Genomic DNA, 18,989 nt, shown 5'->3' with positions numbered 1-18,989 from the left:
ACACTATACCATTCAAAAGCTGGGAGTCAGTATATATAGAAAGTAAAAATTTTATTTACCACACAAGTGATGATAAATACAATCATCATGTTACAAACGATGCTGTTCTTTCAATTAATCAAAAAAATTATTAAAAACATATATATATGAATCTCAAGTTATTTTGTGGGATAATTAAATATATTCTAAATAAACTACAAACATAAAAAATATACATTTATTTTGTCCTCACATTCTTTCTTGTAACTTTTCCCTCCTGGTCACACACCTGGCTGAACGGCTCATTATGCGGGCCTTTGTCTTCTCAGGTGTGAATCACAAATATTCATGATAGTTGACGCCTACTCGCATATGCCCTTTCGAAACAAAACGTGTCTTAGAAAATTTAAATCAATCTATTGTTTTCTGTGAGCGAGTAAACAAGATGATTTTCACATCATTTTGAAGCAAAAATTCTAGGCTACAAGCTCCAGGTTTGACAGTCTTGTGAACAAATGTTCTCTAGGTGTTTTATGACCTTATTCAAGTGCCTTCAAAATTGTAGTTCTTCATTAACCATGCATAAATGTTTTCTCAAAAACACAATCATGTACATACTTGCTATTTACATATTATTGTAGCCCAGTTTGTACTGATTACAGTGTTATTAGACTTTAGCCATGTATATGTTTATAAGCAACTGAAAAAAGCATGAAAGTCAGGGGATGTCAAAACTTCTCCAGGCCCCCAAAACCCCTTAGACCCCAGAGGGTTAAAGGTCCTTGCACACTGAGTCTGACATTTTTGCACAAGTTTTTTTTGTTGTTTTGTCGTATTAGTCATCCTTTCCTATCAAAATGCTTGCTATGGATAAGAAAATGCAGTTAATCGAACCTGATCCAATTTTTTTATTTATTTATTTTTGACGGATGAACATTTCGGAGGAAGTGTGTAAACGTGATTGCCACAATGTGAGATTTATTTTTTTTTAACGTGCAAAAATTTCGGATAAGATCTTCAACCTCAGTATGCAAAGACCTTAACATTTATTTTATTTCAAGTAATTTTAATGTTTTTTTTTTTTATTTTAGTTAACTAGAGCCTCTTTCACACAGCAATTTTTTCATTGTGATCATTGATCTGCCTTCAAAACTTACAGTAAAAGAGTTGCATGATAACATGCGTCATCACTAAGACCCACCCTTTACGGCATTGATCCTGGCTTTTGTTCACAAAGTGCTCGTTTCAGGACTGATCCCGGCAATGTTACTAGTTCCCTAACCCGGGATCATTCCCGGGATGTGTTTGCGTTCACACAGAAGGCACATTGGCAATTTTCCGGCAATTTTCCAGAATCAATATGCTGTGTGTCTTGCTGTGCATTTTATTATGGCCACCTAGACCAACTTCCCTTCTCTAAATTAGAAGCTATTCTTCATCTGTAATGTGATACTGCATTGTTCATGCCATCACTGAGAACTGAATGTGAGGCTGGAAATCAATGCTGGATTATACACGGCAATGACGGCATCAGACCTCTTATAACTCCTGTCAAATTCAATACGTAAAATCTATACCAGTGCATACCAAGCTGTCATTTTAGCCACTGACAAAGTTTGACATGACTGAACTGTCTCCATAAATGGAACAGACAACCTTGAATAGGTCATACAACTATTAAAATAAGATGAAAGTGTGTTGAATCATCTCGTAAAGAGTGTGCGTCTGTAAAATGTGTGTTTCTGACACATTACTACACTATGTGTACTAAACCACAGCCCACAACCACAGCCCACCACATATCAGCCTCATCTTCAAAAATTTCAGGTTGAACTACACACTTCATAAAAAGATAATCTTTTCACAACCATTACAATTTTTTCTCCTCTCTCTTTCTGGATCCCAATAAGAGAAGCCACCCATTCCTTAAACACATGATGAAGTGTTTGATTATGTAAAGTACAGCTTATAAAAAATAAAATAAAAAAGGCTTTTAGTGTACACTTTTATTTAGTGTACGATAAAAACAGACATCATTATTTCAGTAATAAAAAGGCAGCAGGATTCAAAATTAGAGGTAAAATAAATAAAAATAGAAATTATATCAGGGAATTTGTGGTGTAACGCTATCTTAACAACCTTGCCTCTCCCCCCATCAAGCAGTGGAACTGTAGTCACAAGACCCATAAACGAGTATTCATAGTTCTGTTACTAGCTATATGTTCACGTCTGAGGCAAATATAAACACTATACTCCATTGAATGGCTTTAGTTTAAAAATATATATAAAAAAATCATAAGTGCCTTGAAGTCACATCAAACCATGTGCTTCCTTAAGAAATAAAAGCAACAAATGGCATGGCCAGGACAATACACAACGTACGCTAAATTAAGGTTTCAGCCAGAGGCCCTTGGTAGAAGGACTTGTTTTTAGCTATTAGTGTTATGTTACTGTTGTCATGGCGTATGAGCACATGGTGGCCCTTACAGCCCCCAGCTGCTCTGAATCACACTCTCCATAATTGAGCTCAACTTTTGTCACACTCTGACAGCCGGAGCAAGTAGCTGCTGAGTATCTGGAGCTACAAAAATTCATTTAGAAGTCATCAAAAGCTGTTTGATAACAGGGTCAACAACTTAGCAAGAGTTATTTGTTAGATTGTCCTTAATTACTCCGTTTGGTTGATATATGGACTTCAATCTGATAACTGTTAACATACTGAATTAAACAGGTTCTATTTAAATAAATAAAAAAATATTTTACCAAATTAATTTATAACAACAGCACAAAGAAAGTTGAAATACGTGTTAGAAAGTGAGGCCAAACACAAACAAAAGGAAAACACCTCTGGTCACCAACAGAACAGCAGGGGTCCAGCCGAAACAGCTAACGTTAGTAGATAATCATAGCAGCCCTAAATTAACAAAAACCAGGCATATTTTTGTTAGCAGCACTTCGTTTTGTCAAGGCGTTGTGTCTGTAGTAACTTACTCGTCGTCAGTTCAGACACAGAGTTCGGGGTTGTGGAAGCGACTCTTGGCGACATGTCTGTTCATGTTTTTGGGGGAACTAACACACACAGGACCCACCTCACGCCCGCGCGGACACCAGTCTAGCGGCAGAACCGGAGCTGTGAATTTAGCTCTGCTTCTGGTTTGGTCCGTTCTTGAAAGCTCAGCTCAGCTCAACTCTTATGAATAAAGGACCAAACCTGAAGCATGGCTCCCCCATTCGCAGCTTCGCTTCTGCTGCTACATTTAACGTTAGCTTCAGCTGACAACAAGCTACTTTTCGTATTGAATGATGTGTATCTTTACGTATAGGCCACCGATATGTCAGTTTGCCAGATAGAATACTAAACAAATAAACTTTTAAAAGCCGTTTCGACTTACCACAACCTCTGGAATTTACCCTTGTTTTCTTCTTAGACCCCCAAATCCACTCTACTCATGGACCTCACAAAGCCCCTCCTCTATTGTTTTTCATTGGCTGTGGCTCAAGGGAGTACGCCTTGCTGATTGGTTTACGTTTGTGTCAATCAATTCTTGACACTAAAAACTTCCGTTACCAAAAGCAGTGCATGGCGCAGGGATACACGCAGTGATTGGTTGATTCTTCCACAGTCGGGATGTTATTGGACGGTACTGTGTAAATATCAATGTATATGAAGCACTGTTCTGCATGACATCGCTGTATTGTATACTAATATACTTTGATTAGTAGCTCGAACTACAACTTGACTGTGGGATTTATAAAAGCATTATTATAACTCACCTGGTATTAGCAATTCAAGATTAGGTAATGTCACTATTAAGGAAAATATATAGCAAATTCGTCATCTGTAGACTGTAGTTAAGTGTGATTTGTCCAAATTTTGATAATTTAAAAGAACTGTGTAATACATTGTGATAATTGAGATTGATGTGGGATTAATGCATTATATATTTACAAAAGGTTACAAAACTATCAAGTAATTCTCACTGCTTGCTTACTGCTCCTTTCACATGTTTAATTTAAGAATAACAACTAACATCGATCTATAATCTATAAGTTTGCTGATACAGAATTACACTGACCCAAGCCTACTATCTATCTATCTATCTATCTATCTATCTATCTATCTGTCTGTCTGTCTGTCTGTCTGTCTGTCTGAAAAAAGCTGCATAATGTTTATTCTGAAAATCAACCATGGTTTTATTGTAATAAAAGTGTAGTAACCATATTTTTTTGGTAAATAACATGGTAAAATTGGTTAGTGTAGCAAAACCATTGTTAATTTGTGGTTACCATTGTTTAACTAAAGTAACCATTGTTTTTTCTAACTATCATTGTTTCTATCTATCTATCTATCTATCTATCTATCTATCTATCTATCTATCTATCTATCTATCTATCTATCTATCTATCTATCTATCTATCTATCTATGTGCAGTATGCTTCACAATAGAGAGTACAGACAAAGTCCCTTTAAGGGTATTCTATAGTCTTTGGTACAGATCAGCTGTTCATGGTTTATGCCACCAAACACCGCGAGATAGTGCGAGACTTCGGTGGACGCGAGAAGACCTGTCGCCGTTTCTCTTCCTCCTCTCGGTTTGTTTTCGATCGTAAATCCCGGTAGGGGATCTTTCCGATATGCTACGATCATTGACAGTCCACAGGGAAAGCTTCGGGCGGCCCTTCACATTGCATTTCCGCCTGATTAGATCGACATAACCTCCTGATTTTGCTTTAAAAAAAAATAAAAGGCAACCCGCTGTCTGAGATCGTGTAATCTAGGCCGTGTGTCTGCTTGCGTTATCGCATGTTCAGGTGAGCGGAGCGACCTCTCCCAGCACTCATGTCATAGACGCGCGCCAGGAGGAAATCCAGATACGTGTCAGACGTTTATTTTCCCGTTTTCTGGTTCACAAGCTCTGGTACTTTTTCGTCGTTTGCTGAAACAGCAGCAGTTGCGGCGGCCTCTGTATGCAGCCCGGGCTCAATGGCGTCGGACACCAGCGACACGGAGGAGTTTTACGATGCGGCGGAGGATGTCAACTTCACTCCATCACCTCATGCGTGAGTCTCCTTTCAATATAATAAAATGCATATTATTCTTAATGCGTCAGGTTGATGTCTAATGTCTGTCATGTGAATGGAGAATGAACCTGCGCCGGTCACAGCTGTCAACAGTTGCTCCATTGCCTGTTTATAGATTTACTGCTTCTGTACAGCCATATACCGTTTATTATGTGGATACATAAAGTCATATGACTTTGCATTAGTGCGCTCTCTACCTAGACAGTATTTTTTGGCTGTTCGAGTCAGCTGAGTGGTTTTGAACCGTAGCCACAGTCTCGCCTTGACACGTAGCGTTCAGATGATGTTGCTGTTGTTTTGGTGCTGTCACTTGAACCAAATGGTTTTAAAGGCTTTAAAATCCTAAAAAAAACGTTCTTAGTGGGTTACTTTGAGGAATGTTGAGGAGGTTTGGAACAATATAATCATATCAGGTCTGGAAATGTGGGGGATGGTGTCCACTTCGAAATATAGAGTACTTCTTTTATCCATGAAATAGCCTCCAAACATTATGCAGATTTCATACATAAATATAGTGGGATTTTCTGCATCTGTGGTTTAAAAATATGAGATATGTCCCCTTAGTGAATCTCAGCAATTTCCAGCACTAGAGGTTATGTACCTGATTTTAGGAGAAGAGTCGTCCAGTTTGCAATTTTCCCACTGTATTCAAGTACCATTCTCTACTAATTCAAACAGTTTATAAAATTACTGTCTTACATTTTGTAAATCATGTATTTAGACTGAGAGATATTTGACAGGCAGTGTTTTAGTCACAAACATGACCGCTATTTTCAGAAAAGGAGCCCGGATGACTCAGAAAGCCAGTGACTCAGATTCTCAGTGTTAACAAAGATTTGGAGACTTGCAGCTTCAGAAAAATAATTGCTCTTTTATGAAGAGCGAGTCTACTTGTTGTTAAGTATTGAAAAATCCACTCGTTCTTGTTATCCCAGCATGACTGGGGTCAAAGGTGTGTGTGAGAAGAGCTGTGACAGTGTCGGAGGAAGGTTATGACAGTGTCATCAGTGATTGCTGAAGGCTAATTTAAAAGTTTGTGTTTGGTTGCTGGGCTCATGCTTAGAGATGCTGTATAAAGGGTGTGTTATGAGTGAGATTGAGGGGCTTGTCTGTTCATGAATGCTGTGTAGTTTTAATTAGGCTCAGACCTTATGTAAACTCAGTGCTGGGAGGAACCCTCACACCCACTGACTGTTTATGTACACACACAACTTTACTGATGTTCACTAATTAGATTTCTATGGACTTAATACAGTGCTGAAGCAAATGAAGACTCAAAATCCACACGTTTTGAACAAATATGTGAGCATTGGCTTATGTGTTATTAATTAATTATTTGTTCTTTTACTCCTTATAGGTCACCGGCAAAGTTTGAACTTCCTCAGCCTGGGGTAAGAGTTTCCAGTTATTTAAACAAATATTTCTACCTGTGCACTTCAAAGTGAAAATGTGATTAAAAAATAGTGAGAATTTACTAAGCAAATAGAAAGGAATTTAGCACATTTGCCTATGGGTGGTTCCAGACAGAATCTGCTGATTTGATTGCATTGGTAAACTGTGTTAAAGAGGTCATCGGATGCAAAATTCATCTTCACATGTTGTTTGAACATAAATATGTGTTGGCAATGTGTGTACACATCCACCCTATAATGATGAAAATCCACCATGATATAGTAATGAATATAGCAGTCGTCATTTACTCCTGACCTCTTAGCCGCTGAAGACGCAGTGAATTGTTTTTGCTTTTGAAGAGAATGTGCCCCCGATCTGCCTAATGCGTCTATAATCACGTGAATCATTCGTGATTCAGCTTCACCTACAGAAGAAGTGAGTATAAGGGATTTTTTTATGAATCTTTGCAAATCGCCTTTCCTAAAAATGTGCTAGTTAGCAAGTTTTTTTATAGCTAAATGCAGCTAAGTAAACAGTACTGCTCATCACCCCACAGACGAGGGGGCGGGATGAGCAGAGCTCATTAGCATTTAAAGGAACATGGACTAAAATGGCTGAAAACAGAGCTGATTTTGACAGGGTAAAAAGGGTGTTTTTTACGCTACCATTGAGAAATTTTAACTAAAGCATGTTATAGACTTTTCATTAAGCCCTTAAAGAATCATATCAACTTGTGGAAAATGGGTATCCGATGACCCCTTTTAAAGGGGTCATATGATGCGATTTCAAATTTTCCTTTCTCGTTGGAGTTCTACAAGCTCTTGGTGAATAAAGAAGATCTTTGAAGTAGCAAAGACTAAAGTCTCAAATCCAAACAGATATTCTTTATAAAAGTTATCACTCGTCCACCCCCCACCTGAAACGGCTCGTTCTAACACACCCTTCTACATATCTACGTCAGTATGTGGAAAGATTTGCATAACTCCGCCCAGATGTTCACACAAAGAAAGAAGGCGCAACTTTTATTCTCATTGTAGTATCGTTGTTGTTGCCGCCGCCGCCATGTCGTATAGACGCTGTGTTGTTTCACTGTGAAGGTGAAACTACTTTGTTTGGCCTTCCAAAAGAAGACGATATCCGTTTCGTCATGCCTGGAGCTAATCCGTGCTGGTCGCTGAGGAAATACATTAACTTTGCACTGTGGATCGCTGAATCGGCTTTCACTGTGGACGAAGCGGAGTCCAGCCCGGGGTCGTCACATGTGGTTGCTGCAAGACCAAGGTACGCTCCTTCGTAGAATCTGCCTGCCGCACCGTTCTCAAGCCGCCCGCCTCTGCTCATTCAAGCCGGCCACAGCTCACTCTAGACCGTGGCTCACTCTAGGCCGCAGTGCGTGACGCTGTTTCGTTGAGAAAGCGAAACTACTTTGTTTTTTCGTTTGAAAAGAAGACACGACTAGAAGTCATGTTTATAATGGGTTTTATGTTTTTGTCTCATCGCTCCGGCCGGACAAGGCATCACAATATGTTAAGAGATGTAACATTTCTGTCACACGCTTGAGGCATTCGGCCAATCACAACGCGCTGGATAGCTGGCCAACCTCATGTGATGGATAGCACACCTCTCTTTTCATAGCGATGAGCTTTGTAAAAATTGACGCGTTTCAGAAGGCGGGGCATAGAGGAGAAACAATAATGTACAGTATGTGGAAAATGTTTTTTTTTTTAACCTTAAACCGCATAAACACATTTCATTACACCAAATACACAAAGTAATGTTCTTTTTAGCAGCATCATATGACCCCTTTAAGTGGAATTAAATGCACTACAACCTTATTGGTAGCTGAAATAATAATAATGTGAACAAAACATGCATTAAATGAACAAGCAAAAGGGGAGGGGTTCATATGGTCAGATTGTATTTTGGCCAGTGTTTGGGTTTGTTTGAGGCATGTCTTAGTTGGTTGATGGTTGTAACCTTTTAGAGAAGTTCTTTAGTCACATGAGTGCAGAATAGAAAGATGATCAGAGGTTGATAGTAGAATTTGAGGCTTTGCTATAGTTCTGTTTAATCATTTAAATAAAACAAAATGAACAAAACAGATCCTGCCAAACAAACCAGGGCTCAACTGCTGTTTAAAGAACTTTTTGAGAATTCTGGAACTGTATCTGACTTTGCAAGGACATTTGACTTTAATTTTTTGTATAAATAACTGACAGGACTGTTTGTATTTAAGAATTGGATGTGTTTTCATCTGTTGCTTTTGATTGCCTGTAGGATCCTGCAGAGAATGTGGTACAAAAAGTCGCTGCTGGATTGGCTCATCCTGAATCCCGCCATGATGATTCTCTTCAGGTTTGGCCATGATAAAGCTGTGCAGTTCTTACTTGCCGCTTTTTTTATTCATTTTATCTAGTTTCTCTCTTTTCTTTCTTCGTTTCACTTATAAGTAATTATAACAGAACCATTCTGTGCTCTCTAGTGTATGCTTGCTTTTGGATGTCTGCCCAAAAAATAGGTCATTTCTCTTAAGTGGTGTGTCAACGGGTTAGTTGCAACCCAGCAAGAAAAATGCTTAATGCAAATATTAAATCTCAACTTCCTGTCTAATCATGCTTTATTAGGGTAGAAAAAGAAGTAGCTTGTTAAACAAAATGTCAAAAGAAATGGGAAAACCTTGCATCAAAACATACTCATTATTTTGTGCCAGTAAACAAAAATCAATGCGGAGTATATGTGTTTGAAACTCTCCTGATAATTCCGCTCCTCCTGAGTGCATATTGCAAGTTGTCTGGATGCCAAAGTCTTCTTGATCAATAAATGTGAACCCTGAGCTCTCTTGAGACATAACTCATAATTGATGTTGTAGGGAAACACTATAAGATTAGATGCCTAGTGTAAACAAAGCTTTTGTTTTGATGAACAATTGCATTCTGCATGAATGCTAAAGCACAATTTTCTGACTGTCCCTGTTTCTGATTGTTCTTTCCAGATCATTGACAGTATTATAGAAGAGAGTCAGAAAAGTGGAGTGGAAGATCAGTTGTTGAGAGGAGAGGAGGCCTGTGCGGCCACATCTGAAGGGGAGAGGGCAGGAGCTGAAGGCTGCAGTGTTGAAGAAAACCTGGTTCCTGAGGGCTCCTTGGTGCCTCCAGAGGATCCTGATGTAACACCACATGAGTCGGGTTGCATTGAGCAGTTGCCTGATGTAAGGCCGAAGGAAGTGAGGTCACAAGACATTCAGGACAGAGCACCGGATGTGGCTGGTCCTGCCCAAGCAGGTCAGGACCAGGCTATGCCACCCCCTCCTGACATTACAAGTGCTTTGGGTCAACCATCGCAACCCCCCTCCCTGCCTTGTGCAGAAACGGCTGATATTCTTGAGCAGGTCCCTATGAGTGATGCAGATGACCCTGGCCCTTCCAAACCTCCCAGACAGTTTACAGTGGAGCCAGATATTGTAGCTAGCACCAAGAAGCAACCGCCCTCAAGGCCACCTCGGCCCACTGGGGCTCCACCTCCAAGGCCACCTCCCCCCTCACGGCTCAGCTTTTCAGCTAAAAAATCCCAGGAAGTGATGCGACCAGCGGGGCTAGAAGGTAAGTTTTAAAATATTGTTGGTTTAACAAGTAAAAATGCCACTCTATCTATGGCAGTGAACACTTCTTATTGGTATATAATGAAATGTGAAATATTAACGAAGTAATGACTAAAGCGATAACATTCTCTATGATTGGTCAGTCTCTGTAGAGCCAGTGGACGATCTGTGTGGATTGGTCAGCCCAAACGCCACAGTACGATGTATTGCTAAAGAACTGCAGCACTCACTGGACCTCGCTAGCGCCACTAGTGGTGATAAAGTGGTCACTGCACAGGTTCACATTTAAATACAGCCATTTCAAATAATATAAATATTTAGATTTCACATGAATATTTGACATCATACATTTATGTCTGTTCTTTTGTATAAGCAGGAAAATGATGAGCAAACATCAAGTCCTACTGGAAGCGAGACTGCTGGACCACAAAGACCAAGGTCTAACTCAGGAAGAGAGCTTACAGATGAGGTAATGTTTGTGCGCGCATACTTGCATTCATGTGAACCTATGTTACAAGATGAGCATAAGAATAGAGTGCTGCAGGGATGATATAGTTTTGTAGGCCAACCTAGAAGTTCACACTGGTTCCCTCAACAAAAAGCCAATAGGACTTTCCTGTTAGCTTTTGGATTGTTGCAGAAAATAAACTCTGTGGGATTAAGACTCTTATGGACAGTTTGGCTTAATGACATTAATATCACCAACAACTTGTGGTTCCATTTAGCTACTTGGTATATAACCAGTAAAATGCATACGTTTATAAAAAATCACAAGTGGGATTGTTACTGATATATTTTATGTTGTAGAATAAAACTTGGCATTTCATGGGATGATGGAACTGTATTTGCTTCTGGGTTTTAGGATGTATTCCTGCAGCACTCTGTGAACTAAAAAGTGGGAGGGACACATTCTAAACTTTAGCAAGACTATATTAATATGGTTAGGTTACCTAATAGTTGTAACTGATTAGCTGAAAAGCAGGTATGTGGGTAATAACCACATTAGGAGGGCAACTGTTCCTTCATTCATTCATTTGGGAGAGGCTCTTGCTTGGTTGTATTTTACATGGCCTGATGTGGTTTTTATGTCTTTGTGATGTAATGAATCTCTTACTAGGGATGTAACGATTCACTCAACTCACGATTCGATTCGATTCACTATTTTGATTTCATGATTTGATTCGATTTCACATGTTTTTTTTGTTTTTTGTTTTGTTTTGTTTTTACAAAATGATATTTAAGACATAATAAATTAAATGTGTCCTATTATTATTGCTTGGACGAAATGCTGCACATTTCTTTGTGAAATTGAAATATAACACTATAATAATATACTAATATAGCACTTGCATATTATTGCTCTTTTGTAGGTTTTGATTGCTTCTATTGTCCTCATTTGTAAGTCGTTTTGGATAAAAGTGTCTGCTAAATGACAAAATTAAAATCTAATGTAAATGCAAATAACAAAACTAAATTGAAATTTTAAAACAAGCCCCAAATCAAATAAATAAGACAAATAAAATAAATATCTTCATATAAACAAAATAAGGCTTTGTCTGTGCTCTTTCCGTTTAAAATTAAAGGCAACCACTGCATTTTAATCAAGATCCATAGATGCTGCATACATGCAACATGAGCAGTTTTTAATCTAAATTAGATTGTATAATTTCAAAATTTGAAGCAAAAACAGAATGTTTGGACTTCAGTTTTGTGAAACTATACATAAAAATATCTGCATGAAACAGTGGATGAGCTGAATGAGACACAAATTCACTCTCTGCTAGCAGGTGGCGCTTAAAGTGTTTCCTTGGTTTCCGCTGTTAACAAAGCAGAGCTGCACTTATGAACTTTAATGTGCATTATACAGAGGCAAGATGAAAATAAAATATACCATCTAAACTTTTCTAAAGACAGTAAGTTCCCCTCAGACATGCATTCATATAAACTCCTACCCCTAAATGAATCGTGATTTGTTTAGCATCTCAACCGATTTGAATCATCACGTATTTGAATGGATTTTCAACCGGCTCGCGGTTAATTGTTACATCCCTATCTCTGACAATGATTATTTTTGTTATGCAGGAGATTCTTGCAAGCGTGATGATCAAGAATCTGGACACTGGTGAGGAGATCCCTTTGATCCAGGCAGAAGAGAAACTCCCGACTGGAATCAACCCGCTCACACTGCACATCATGAGGAGAACCAAAGAGTATATCTCGTAAGAACCACCAACTGTTCACTTGAATCTAAGATGTAGATATACAAGTTCTCGTTTTTGGCTCCATGAAAACATGGGCAAATTTTCGAGACGTAATAACGCCTAAAATATTCTACTGTGTCCTATAATCCACAATCCATCACAGAGTTTTGGAGCTCTTCTAAACTGATTTTACATTTCATGTGTAATATCAAGGATCATTTTTCTTTTATGACACTCTGCTTGTACTGATGTGGTGGTGCCCTCAGGCAGCAGAATCGAATCCTATCAGTAATCCGATTCGCTACACTCTCATCTGCCCTCATTTTATCAGCCAGAATGAAACCTACAGACTGTTTTTCTCTTTAGAAGGGAGAAGGCATGTAATCCCTTCTCCTTTTTTCCGCTCTCTTCTGATTTGAAACCACTTGAACACAAGTGGAACATTTTGGCAAGAAGTGCTTCATAATGCCGAGCTGATAACAGTTTTGTAGTTTCTGTGTGTTTCTGTTAATCTGAAACAGTTGGGTAGCTGGATCTGGTCCTGGATCAGTGTTGCTAATTTCTCATTTTACATCAGGATTAAAAGCAACCTAATTTCAAAAGCCAGCAGCTCTGAACGCTTTAGGGTGGGATCTAACACTTTCTTTTTTTCTTGGCAGAAATGATGCGGCGCAGTCTGATGATGATGAAAAGTCCCAGCCTGCACTTACAGACACAGATGGAGGGAAACTGAAACTGAGAACGTAAGAGATGGATGTTTATTTATAACTTCAGTTATAGTTTTGAGTAAAAGTAAACAATTAGGAGAAAATAAAATGTACTTTACTGTTCAAAAGTTAGATTTTTATGTTTTTTTTTTTAAATAAGTCTTATGCTCACCAAGGCTACATTTTTATTTGATAAAAAATGCAGTAAAACAGTAATATTGTGAAATTATTGTTATAATTTTAAAATAACTATTTTATTGTATTTTAAAATGCAGTTTATTCCTGTAATGGCAAAACTGAATTTTCAGCAGTCATTACTCCAGGCTTCAGTGTCACACGATCCTTCAGAAATCATTCTAAAATGCCATTACAAATGCATTGATTTAAAAAATAAATAAATAAATACAAACCACAAATGCATTGATTTCTTTACAAATATTTCAAACCTCAAACTTTTGAATGGTAGTATAATTGACCAAATAAAAAGCACATATTTTGAAGGACCACTGAGGGATCATTTTTAGACATATTCTGTCTGTTCTTCTCTATTCACTCAGTACACAGCTGAAAAAGTTTCTGGGCAAGTCTGTGAAGAGGGCGAAGCACTTGGCGGAGGAATATGGAGAGAGAGCCGTAAATAAAGTCAAAAGCGTTCGGGATGAAGTGTTCCACACAGACCAGGATGACCCATCCTCCAGTGATGATGAGGGGATGCCGTACACCCGACCGGTCAAGTTTAAAGCTGCTCACAGCTTCAAAGGGCCCTTTGACTTTGACCAAATCAAAGTAGTGCAGGACCTGAGTGGAGAACACATGGTGAGGAGAGCGTGTGTGACCTTTAATGTGAACTTTAGCATGTTTTGTGATCTGTGATGTAGTTCGTTATTTATTCAGTGATTTGACCACTCCTCCTTCCCCTCTGTCTCTCTCAGGGTGCCGTCTGGACAATGAAATTCTCTCATTGTGGGCGGCTGTTGGCTACAGCAGGGCAGGATAATGTGGTTCGGATCTGGGTCCTAAAAAATGCCTATGACTACTTCAACAATATGAGAATCAAATATAACACAGAAGGTAACACAAACACACTCTTGTATATAGAGACTTCTGTCTATTCATAACATCCTGTAGCTTTCACATAGTTCTTATACTGTGGCCCCAAAAAGTATTAGAACACTCTCTCGTTGTCAAATGTGTTGGATGGACCTGTTTATAATGAAACGTATTACTAGAGCTGGATTTACATTTAAAAGATGAATCACCACTTACTGTGTAGTTAAGCCCAAGGTTAAGCTTGCTCTTTGTTTAGGAAGTAAACACTGAAAATCAATAAAAGCGAATGACTTTCAAAGCACAGCGCTGTTGTTTTGCTGCCCATGTAGAGCGTATGCAAATCAACCAGCTCTGTTTTAAAACCTAGCGAGATCTTCTAAGCAAGTGACCAGAATTGGAGCTCTCATAGGCAGCACAAGTAGCACTCTGCATGGAGTGCTTGCAGTTGATTTCAGTCAAGTTTGGGGTTAGCTTGTTGCTAAGCTAAAGGCATGATTTTTTAATAATCACACACAAATATATAGTAAAATATCTGTAATTACTATTTTTGTGCTTGGTTTCCTTTAAAAAAGAAAATCTCTTTGGTGTCTGTCATACCTCACAGGACGTGTGTCACCATCTCCCTCTCAGGAGAGTCTTTGTTCCTCAAAATCAGATACTGAAGGAGAGGAAACTAATCTTTTATTTTAATTTATCTCTCTCTTTTTTTTTTTGCCTTGCCTTCCTGTTCTTTATGTTGTATTTCACGCTCATAAGTGATGATTTAAATCTCTGATATCGGTCTCTCCTGCTTTCTCTCGCTCAGTTTGGTGCTGCAGTGGAAGATGCAGACACTGAGGACAGAAATGTGCCATTCCGGCAAGTTCCGTTCTGCAAGTACAAGGGTCACACTGCTGACCTGCTGGATCTGTCCTGGTCGAAGGTGAGAGCTTATGGTCATCAGTGCTCTACTGAACCACTTGAGTTCAGAAAACATTTGAAGTTCACAGTATAATGAATGTGAATTCATAATTATATCGCTTCTTTTTTTGAGTAGAATTATTTCCTGCTGTCATCATCAATGGATAAGACGGTTCGTTTGTGGCACATCTCCAGGAGGGAGTGTCTCTGCTGTTTTCAGCACATAGACTTTGTTACAGCCATCGCATTTCATCCCAGGGTACGTGTGCTTCTCATGTAATCTGGTATACACTACTTTTTGGGGTTGGAAAAAGCAGATATAGTGCCAGATTTACTAACCTCTTGTGCTAGTGCAAACCATCTTTTGGCATCAAAATAATACTGTCAGTATTTACTAAAGCTATGCAGTGAAGAATTAGCACTGAAAAGGCATGGACACTCATTTTTGCGGCTGACCTTGAATATGCATTTGTAGGAGTTTCCCTTTCAGATGCAAAATTTATTATGGGAGGAGAGTATTAAAATGAATCACGCAACGCGATTTACTAACGTTTGCGTTGTTCTTTTTGACTGGTATTTGCGCCATTATTTAAGCATGTCTTAAAGCAGGCGGCAATTTGCTCTGCTCTTGGTAGATTGCGCTGGTCATTATGGAAATGATCTGACTGCGTCTTGTTTCCTTTAATGTGCGCATTGTCAGTAAATCAGCCGCAGAATTTCCCCTCACATCAGTGCTTTTATGGAATAACACTCTAATGCTAATTTGCCCTGTTTAGTAAATCTGGCCCCTAGTTAAATATTATTATAAACGATTTTTTAAAATGTAATTTATTGCTTTGATGGCAAAGCTGAATTTTCAACAGCTAGCCATTACTTTCAACAGTCTTCAGTGTCACATGATCCTCCAAAAATCATTCTAATATGCTGATTCGGTGCTCAAGAAACATTTCTTATTATCAATGTTGAAGAAAGTTGTGCTGCTTAATACTTATTTGGAAACATGATGCATTTCTTCAAAATCCTTTGATAAATAGACCGTTCAAATAAAAACCTTAATTTTAAAATCAAATATTTAAAATGTCTTTACTGTCAGTTATAGTCAGTTTAATGTGTTATTGCTCAATACAACAATTAATTTCTTTTTAAAACCCCAAACATTTGAATGGTAGTGTATGTGTCCACTATGATTTGAAAGTTTGTGCGTTTTTTTCTAAAAACCCACAGGATGACAGGTATTTTTTGAGTGGTTCTTTGGACGGAAAGTTGCGGTTATGGAATATTCCAGATAAGAAAGTGGCACTGTGGAATGAGGTGGACGGACAGACGCGTCTGATAACAGCAGCTAACTTCTGCCAGAATGGAAAATATGCAGTTATTGGCACCTACGATGGACGCTGTATTTTCTACGACACAGAGGTGAGCGTTTATTCTTGTAAGATTTAGATGGGAGCAATGATTGTCACTTGAAAAGCACAATATATACAGCAGTGATTTAGAAATCCAACCCTAAATAGTCAATTATTAATCACTTACTCCTTCTTTCATCGTGCTTTATTTAGCGCCTTAAATATCACACCCAAATCCATGTCCGCTCTACGAGAGGCAGGAATCGTGTGGGCCGCAAAATCACCGGTATTGAGCCGCTGCCAGGAGAGAACAAGGTAAGAGGAAATAGAAAAAGACTGCAGATAGACTTAAACCCCTGTTTATTTACTGAAGTATAACATAAATAATGATGTTTTTATTCATGTCAAGGTGATCAAACTTCACACCATCTTTTAGTCTCAGTTAATGCTAACTTTCTTTTTCTCTGCAGATCTTGGTGACGTCAAACGACTCTCGCATTCGCCTGTATGACCTCAGAGATTTGTCTCTGTCTATGAAGTACAAAGGCTACGTGAACAGCAGCAGTCAGATCAAAGCCAGCTTCAGGTGAGAAGAGCAAGCCTGAAAGACACACAGCCCAGATATATCCATCTCTGATCTTACACTTCTCCTGAAAGTTGGAAAATATGAGTGAATCTCAGGGATCTCGTCTTGTTCTTGTTCTTGCAGTCACGACTACTCTTTCATTGTGAGCGGCTCGGAGGACAAGTATGTGTACATCTGGAGCACATACCACGACCTGAGCAAATTCACCTCTGTACGGAGAGACCGCAATGACTTCTGGGAAGGGATCAAAGGTAATGATGGAACAAATATGAATCATATACTGAGAGCAGCGGCAGTAAAACCGATACAAATATTCCAGGAAGTATTAGTTTTGGCAGTCTGTCAAATAGTACATTTCTGGAATGTTTGAGTGACTGAAGGTTGTACAGCCGCCATGTTCAAAACGTGCTCATGATCATTAGGGCTGCATGATTAGTCAAAATCAAAAGGTAAATGTGATATGGCTTTACCCTGCACATAAAGTAAATATATGTGCAGGGTAAAGCACATCTTTTACAAATGAGCAGCTCATGATCTGTTGCTCTCCTTCTCTGTGCAACATGATCTGGAGCAAATGCTCTTCCACACTCATTGATCTTTGCATCTGGGGATGCATCGCATACCAATCATCTTCATAAACTTGTAATGATACACACGTATAAACCAGCTGTTGTCAACAAAAAAAGAAGCTTTAAAGAGATAGTTCACCCAAAAATGAAAATTTTGTCATTTACTCACCCTAATGTCATTCCAAACCTGTACGAGTTTTTCTTTTAATATTCAACAACAGAATGATTTATAACTTAATAACAGTAATATTTATTAATTTGTTAATTTGTAATTTCTTTCATTTGATTTAATTATTGTTAGTAGTATTGGTATTATTATTATTTTACAGTCATATTGATAAATTTTTTGGCCCTACAAACAAGCACATCAAACCTGGAGTGGGAGTGTTGTTGTTTTTTTAATCACAATTAATCTTTCCCCCAATAGTAAAGTTCTAACAAAAATGACTATGTACTTTTAGGGTCTTAAATTGCATGTGCTTTCTGCTTTGTAGCCCATAATGCCGTGGTTACTTCAGCCATTTTTGCTCCGCATCCGGATCTCATCGTGCCTCAGGAGGCTGGGACAGAGAAACCAGACCCGGATTGTAAGAGCGACAGCACAGACGACTCTGAGACCATCCCATCAGGTACTGACTGGAAGTAGCATTGTGAGATCACAAAAGTGCACTGAACAAAAGTAACCCCTTCTTCTTCTTTTCCTCAGGGGCCCTGAAAACAGACCACTCGGAAGTTTTGCTCTCTGCGGATTTCACTGGAGCCATTAAAGTTTTTGTCAATGTTAAGAAATACTGAGTGCTTGTGCTGAATATGACACCCAGCAAGTATATAGAATTGATTTTAAAAGCTCCTCTCAGCTTTTGGACAGAGCTAAAACAAAATCAGTGCTACTTTACACCTAACTGAGCCCCCATTCATTGACCAATCAGCTACTGGAGAGTGCTCTGGGAGGCGGAGATTATAAACCCCGCCTTGTATGCAGAGAACAGGGACCCAGGAAGTTGGAAGGTGGGGATGGTTGAGAAGCAGGGACAAACGTCATTACAGTTATACGCCTCTTTCTTTACCTTCCTTTCTTTTTAATTTGATTTCAATTGAAGAGGTATTGTTGTATTGTTAAGGGCTTTAATTTGCAGAGAAATTAAGACATTTTAATGAATGAGTGAAACTGCAAGCCTGTAATGAGACAGAATGGATATGGGAGACACAGCTAGCAAGCCCTTCAAACACACACACACACACACACACTGACTTGAATTCCCTCCCACACACTTTTAACCCCAATGTCAATGTTTCTGGAAAACACAAAATCTCACATTTCCAACATGAGCACTAACTGAACTCATTTCAATTGAAGAATCTTTGTCAGTGTTATTTTATGTTGTAAAAATAATTGAACCTGATTTTTTATGTGTATGATTCAAGAAATAATAATAAAAAAAGATATAAAGATTTTTCCTGTGTTTTGTTTTTGCATGTGTGCAATAAAATATTTTTCACTGCTATGCCTGAACAAAGGAAATTTTTTCCATGTAATATTAAATGTTTTTCTTTTAGAGCAATGGCAATATATAAGCCA

General features: G+C 38.6%; 2 protein-coding genes across 12 annotated transcripts in view; one reads left to right on the top strand and one right to left on the bottom strand.

The window, feature by feature from the left end:
- Positions 1 to 3,488, bottom strand: part of LOC109090701 (kelch-like protein 13) — a 49,398-nt gene extending 45,910 nt beyond the window's left edge. For 4 of the 9 annotated variants that reach the window (XM_019104527.2, XM_019104532.2, XM_019104529.2 and 1 more), the window contains exon 1: positions 3,372 to 3,488. The gene's annotated coding sequence lies outside the window, so the exon portion shown is untranslated. Of the gene's footprint in view, positions 1 to 2,970; positions 2,990 to 3,068; positions 3,327 to 3,371 lie in introns of those variants that run through there. The other 5 variants (XM_042724340.1, XM_042724341.1, XM_042724345.1 and 2 more) reach the window with 5 other exon arrangements.
- Positions 3,489 to 3,592: 104 nt separating this feature from the next.
- On the top strand, positions 3,593 to 18,865 carry LOC109090705 (WD repeat-containing protein 44-like). Of its 3 annotated transcripts, none has more exons than XM_042724331.1 (20): positions 3,593 to 3,620; positions 4,926 to 5,040; positions 6,419 to 6,452; positions 8,731 to 8,808; positions 9,446 to 10,052; positions 10,195 to 10,328; positions 10,428 to 10,520; positions 12,134 to 12,270; positions 12,912 to 12,995; positions 13,517 to 13,775; positions 13,892 to 14,030; positions 14,614 to 14,676; positions 14,813 to 14,931; positions 15,046 to 15,168; positions 16,134 to 16,325; positions 16,469 to 16,570; positions 16,726 to 16,841; positions 16,965 to 17,092; positions 17,905 to 18,039; positions 18,117 to 18,865. In XM_042724331.1, the coding sequence occupies exons 1-20, from the start codon at positions 3,608 to 3,610 to the stop codon at positions 18,203 to 18,205; spliced, it is 2,760 nt and encodes a 919-aa protein (XP_042580265.1). In that variant the 5' UTR covers positions 3,593 to 3,607; the 3' UTR covers positions 18,206 to 18,865. The 3 variants fall into 3 exon arrangements, with proteins under 3 accessions (XP_042580265.1, XP_042580264.1, XP_042580266.1); XM_042724330.1 differs by lacking the exon at positions 3,593 to 3,620 and adding an exon at positions 4,506 to 4,791 and having other exon boundaries at positions 4,894 to 5,040; XM_042724332.1 differs by lacking the exon at positions 3,593 to 3,620 and adding an exon at positions 4,507 to 4,791.
- Positions 18,866 to 18,989: the final 124 nt, after the last annotated feature.

This window comes from Cyprinus carpio, chromosome B5 (genome assembly GCF_018340385.1).
Source record: "Cyprinus carpio isolate SPL01 chromosome B5, ASM1834038v1, whole genome shotgun sequence".
Classification (NCBI taxonomy): Eukaryota; Metazoa; Chordata; class Actinopteri; order Cypriniformes; family Cyprinidae; genus Cyprinus; species Cyprinus carpio.
Note: the sequence above shows the minus strand (reverse complement) of the source record. Positions and strands in the feature narration are given on the sequence as shown.

What these genes read in the sequence shown, in the direction of transcription:
- LOC109090705 (XM_042724330.1), top strand. An exon ending in TGGATCTGTCCTGGTCGAAG is followed by an intron (nt 14,932 to 15,045) that starts GTGAGAGCTTAT and finishes TTTTTTGAGTAG; the next exon opens with AATTATTTCCTGCTGTCATC. An exon ending in CGCTGCCAGGAGAGAACAAG is followed by an intron (nt 16,571 to 16,725) that starts GTAAGAGGAAAT and finishes TTTTCTCTGCAG; the next exon opens with ATCTTGGTGACGTCAAACGA.